The sequence below is a fragment of the Volvox carteri genome, assembly GCF_000143455.1.
Source record: "Volvox carteri f. nagariensis unplaced genomic scaffold VOLCAscaffold_106, whole genome shotgun sequence".
Lineage (NCBI taxonomy): Eukaryota > Viridiplantae > Chlorophyta > Chlorophyceae > Chlamydomonadales > Volvocaceae > Volvox > Volvox carteri.
The window spans coordinates 211,145-216,377 of NW_003307649.1; the positions used below are offsets into that span (position 1 = coordinate 211,145).

Below are 5,233 nucleotides of genomic sequence, written 5' to 3' on the forward strand. Positions count from 1 at the left end.
ATGGCTGAGCAGCTCAACCTATTTCCCCTACCTCCCGCCCGCCCAGGTATCCTGAGAGGCGAGATGATGCTTCAGGCGCTGCCCAGCATCGTGGCTGCAATGGTGAGTACGGCACAATGGAGGACATAAATACGGACATGTGTGCGCACTCTTTTGAAAGGGTACATGGCTACATTATTGTCCGTGAGATTGCATGTGTGTATTTGTGTATGTGTTTGCGTCCTGAGGCCTGAATAACCTCGCTTCCTCCCTCCAACTCCTCCGCCTTTTCCACCTTTTCCGCCTTCTCCGCCGCCCCCAACTCCTCCAACTCCCCCAACTCCACCACAGGTTCTTTCCCCCCCTCCAGGCTCCACGGTGTTGGACATGTGCGCCGCTCCAGGGGGGAAGACCACACTGCTGGCCCAGATAATGGGGGGGCAGGGAAAGGTGGTGGCAATAGATTGTACGGCAGCCAAGGTACGGCGGGTTGGGCAGCAAGGTACGGCAGGGCTGTCCAGGGACTTGGGCATCATCAACTGCTGAGGCCATTTTTGCTTGGACGCCTCCCAAGCGCATCTTCCCATCGTCTGTGGTGGTTTTTTCGGTTGTCAAGTTTGTTTGTATGTGCGTCTATGTACGCGCGCGTGTGTGTGTGTGACTCTGTGTATTGCCTGCCTACGCGTCTGTCTGTCTGTCTGTCTGTCTGTCTGTTTATCCACCTACGCAGGTATCCGAAATTAAGTCACTGGCAGCAGACATGGACGTGGGGGGATGTGTGGAGGTGTATCAGGGAGATGCCGTACATGCCGTACAGGCTGCAGTCCAAGTTCGGAAAGAAGGAGCAGGCGAAGGCGGAGGCCAATTATTTACCCCCGTTGCGCCGGAACAGGAGGAGCATGGGGGAAACATCTGCGAAGCTGGCGATGAGGGGGAAGCGGTCGGCACAGGAGAAGAAGGTTCCACTGGTCCACAAGTCAAAGTTAAAGTCAAAGTCAAAACATACGGAGAAGGAGAGCAGGTAACGGCGTGTACGGTGACTTGTACGGCAGGAGGTCGCAGGTCCATGGTGTCCTAATTTAGAAAGCTCAGAGGCAGCAAGAGTTTCATCACCACTACCATTACCGTAATCGCCACACCAACAGCACCCGCCTCCGCTGTTTCCGTACATGTTGCCGCTACTGTCGTACACGCCGCAGCTGCCGTACACGAGTGATACTACTTTTCGCCTCCCCTCCCTCCTCCCCTTCCCATTTTCAGCAAGCTCCTTTCGGTCCCCCTCCCTACCCGCCGGGTACCTTCGATTACATCCTCCTCGACCCGCCGTGCTCCGCTTTGGGGTTACGACCCCGGCTGTTGCACGCCTGGAGCTTAAAACAGGTAAGCACATACGGCTTGTTCGTACGTACGTATGTACGGCATTTGCTAAAGTGAATGTACGGCTTGAGCTGGAACAAGGGAGCGTTACGTCCGCAGTTTCTATGTCCCCGAGTCTGTATGTCTATCGCTTCCAGTTCTTCCAGTCTGCCTCTCGCATTGCTCAGTGGTGCAGTCCCCTTCACATGGGGTGTACGGCATCACGTTAGGTTAGTTGCGCCATGCGATGCGTGCTGTGCTTGTAGTTACCTCGTGTAAATCGAAATGCGTTTCCCCGTCCTGTTTGTCCCTCCCGCCATGCCGTACATACGTAAATACATACGTACGTACATACACACCGACATAACACTGCGAGAAGTAAAGCTCCGAGGGATTGCGGCTTACCAGCGGTCCTTGCTGTACACTGCCGTACAACTCTTGGCGCCTGGTGGCGAGTTGGTGTACTGCACGTGTACGATAAACCCAGATGAGAATGAGGCCAACGTGGCATGGGCTCTGGACAGGTGAGTGCGTTGTCTTCCAATGAATGCAATATGGTCTGAATGTACTCTTGATGAATCCACTTGATGAGCATCGCTGACAGGATCGCTGACAGGTCGACACATTCACTTGGTTGAACCGTTTTGCTGTACGGCAAGTTTTGCCGTACATGTCTCTTTCTCGTTTCATGTATGCTGGGCGGTTGCAAAACGACAAACAACAACTTTTCAGCTAGCTGCTGACAATTAGCTGAATTTTCTGAAAGAGGATTTTGCAATTAATATTTTTGAGTGTTCCCAACTGAGCTTTGGTTTCACCACACGACCCGACCGAAAATAATATTACTGATCATATTAGCTGTTGAAGGAGGAGGAGGAGGACCGCAAAAGACCTTACAACCAGGAGTTGGGAAATCCAACAAAACAAGGCTATAAATCAAAACGTTCTTTTCAAATGCCATACGCCGCTGCCCTACTCTCACTTTTCGTCCCAGGTTTTCGGGTTCCCTGGAGTTGCTCCCCGCGGATCCGCTGTTGGGCCTTACGGGCCTTACGGGGGCCGACCCAGAGTCGGGAAACCGGTGGTTGTCCGAGCGGGAGGCGGCGCTGGTGGGTCCCAAGGGGGGGGGGGACGGCGTACGGCATGTACGGCGGCCCCGAGTCAGTCAGTCAGTCTGAAACTGTGGGGATCTTCTAACTTCTACAGCCTTCAAAATCCCCAAACATCAAACATTGCACAAAATATCTTTTGGGTTGGTTCCCCGCCGTCAGATGATCAAGATGATGGTGATCAGAAACGCGAGATCCTAACTAGGAACTTAAGATATGTATGAGTAAATGGATAGATAGATAGATAGATAGATAGATAGATAGATAGATAGATAGATAGATAGATAGATAGATAGATAGATAGATGGATAGATAGATGGATAGATAGATAACTGCTAACCGGCTGTCGGCCTGTCTGTCTATCTGCCCCACCGGTGGCTATGCACAGGTGCAGCGGTTCGACCCCGGGTGGTTGCAGGGGAGCAGGAGGAGGAGGATGGCGCAGTCGCCGATGCCACCAGATGGCGAGATGGGGGAGACGAGGCCCGCGGAAGCGTTACAGCTGCAACCGCAACAGCCCGGGAAGGAGGAGGAGGAGGAGGCGGGAGGGGGGAAGGGGCGGCATATCAGCAGTGGTGGTGAAGAGCGGGGGAGGGGAGGGGATCATGCAGATCACGGAGGTGGAGGCGGAGGAGGAGGGGAAGCAGCAGGAGGAGGAGGCCCAACCGGACTACGAGAGGAGGAGGAGGAGGAGGAGGAGGAAGGGGCGGATGACGTTATGGGGTTCTTCATCGCCAGGTTTCGGAAGACAGCGGCGGCGCCCACATAGGCACCACAATAATAACTACAATAACCACCACAACCACCGGCATTACCACCATCAGCACCACCACCACCATCATAAGGCCCATCATGGCCCCAGGGTTGATGTGGGGGGTGCGGTGGCCAGGGGGTTCTGGAAGGGTTGCATGGCCAGCCTTGTTGCCTTGTTGCGACGCTGCGTGAGGATGTAAAGATGCTGCTGCTGCTCCTGGTGATAAGGTTGTTGCTGCTGCTGCTGCTGCTGAGTATGCTGCTGCTGCTGAGCATGCTGCAATTAATGATTATGCTGCAATTGATAATCATTCTGCAGCTGATGATACTATGATTGATGCTATAGCGATAATGATAATGATGTTGGGTTGGCAGGATCCCTAACGAAAGCGCGGTGTGAATTTCCCCACACGCCACAAACACGGCTAAACATCGCAGCGTATTGAGGTGCTGGCTGGCGGCTAGCAGCTGCTGTGTTGCTGCGAGAGGATCCTTGCTGAGGCCCAGGGGGATTGGCTTGTCTCGGTTTAAGTTAGTTTGGTATTCGTACCGCCGTACGTACCGCCACGTTTGTTAACTGCTATGACCATCGGCACCTGGATCCAATGTTATGATAATAACAACGGCCAAACAAAACAATCACTTTTTACACCACCCAAAGCTCCCGACTATGCTCTTCTCCCGGAAGATGTTCGTACGAATCCCAACTGCTATCCGTCAAAACCGCCAACGAAAAGCTGACTGAGGGAAGAAGCCACCCTGTAGCGCCTCACTTAATAAAAGCGCCAACCAACATCAACTGCCAACTGTCAACGATCAGCTATAAACTTCCAGTCACTCACCACCAGCTTATTACATGTTTTCGACTTCATTGCGTTTGTGCGGCTAAGAGAAAACTTCTGCGCAACTCGTACGGCATGAATTAGCCCCCAAAACCTAGGACATGGGAAAAAACTGCGCAGACGCAAGATAAGCTCAAACACAGCCGATCGATAAAAAGTAATCAAAAACAGAAGAGCCAACTGCCCTTCCATCGGGCTCCCAATTGAAAACCGAGCCCAACTAAAACCCTAACAGCTGTCCAATGGTCAGGATAAGCTGGCAGTTGACAGTTGGCAGTTGACAGTTGGCCCTCAAAGCTGGACGGATAAGAGGCGGCACGTTTCTGGAATGACCCTATTCTTCTGCGTTGGCGTTGGCAGTAGGGGGAGGACCGATCGCAATCCCATCCCACAAAAACATACATAAGTACATACGTACACACATACGTACACACATACGTACACACATACGTACGTACATACACCACTAATCACTCTTCGTCCCTCCGACAAGATGATGGAGGGGGCCCCTTCCCACACCCAGGGGGCATCCACCCGAACCCAAGCTCTTACTTCAGACCTGCCCGCTTCTTTTGAACCCCAAGACCCCTACCAATTTGTTCGCTCGTTCGTTTGTTCCTTTCGTACAAATTGGGTGGCGCACGACGTACGCAACGTTCGTGCACGTTGTCCGTACACACGGCCCGTACGACGTCAGAGGCCGATGCCAGCGAAACAAGCTCACTACGCGAGTGCGACTTTCTCGTCGCCGTGCACGTGCTAGTGCGCATGCGCAGTGTATGTACGGAATTGTGGACGATTCTCACACCGCCAGAACTACACGTGTGCATATATGTATGTATGTCAGGTAAGTAAGATCAGCGCTCACCTCGGCACTGAAAAACCTCTGAAAACCTCTCACCCCTTCTTTCCTTCCCGCTGCTCCGCTGTGCCATTTCCTGTTACAGCCACCACGAAGGCCATTCGAACCTAAAACCCTAGGATCTAAAACCAACTTTAAACCAACCAACAAACACGTATCGTGTCAATATTCTGTGTTTCGCTTTCCCCCCATCCCTTCTTTCTTCCCCTCTCCCCCCAAAACCCCAACCGCCCTTAAGTGCGAATCCGGAGGGCTCAATATTATGATGACGGGTATTCTGATATATCGGGTTTTTCAGGACTGTTTTTCAGGACTGTTTTTCAGGACTGTTT

General features: G+C 52.6%; 1 protein-coding gene across 1 annotated transcript; it reads left to right on the top strand.

Annotated features, from left to right (window-relative positions):
• On the top strand, positions 1 to 3,213 carry VOLCADRAFT_100142 (uncharacterized protein; the record flags this gene model as incomplete). Its single annotated transcript, XM_002958765.1, has 7 exons — positions 1 to 102; positions 331 to 459; positions 710 to 1,000; positions 1,240 to 1,359; positions 1,792 to 1,859; positions 2,330 to 2,444; positions 2,833 to 3,213. 7 exons carry the CDS (start codon positions 1 to 3, stop codon positions 3,211 to 3,213), a joined length of 1,206 nt encoding a protein of 401 aa, XP_002958811.1.
• Between the last annotated feature and the right edge of the window lie 2,020 nt (positions 3,214 to 5,233).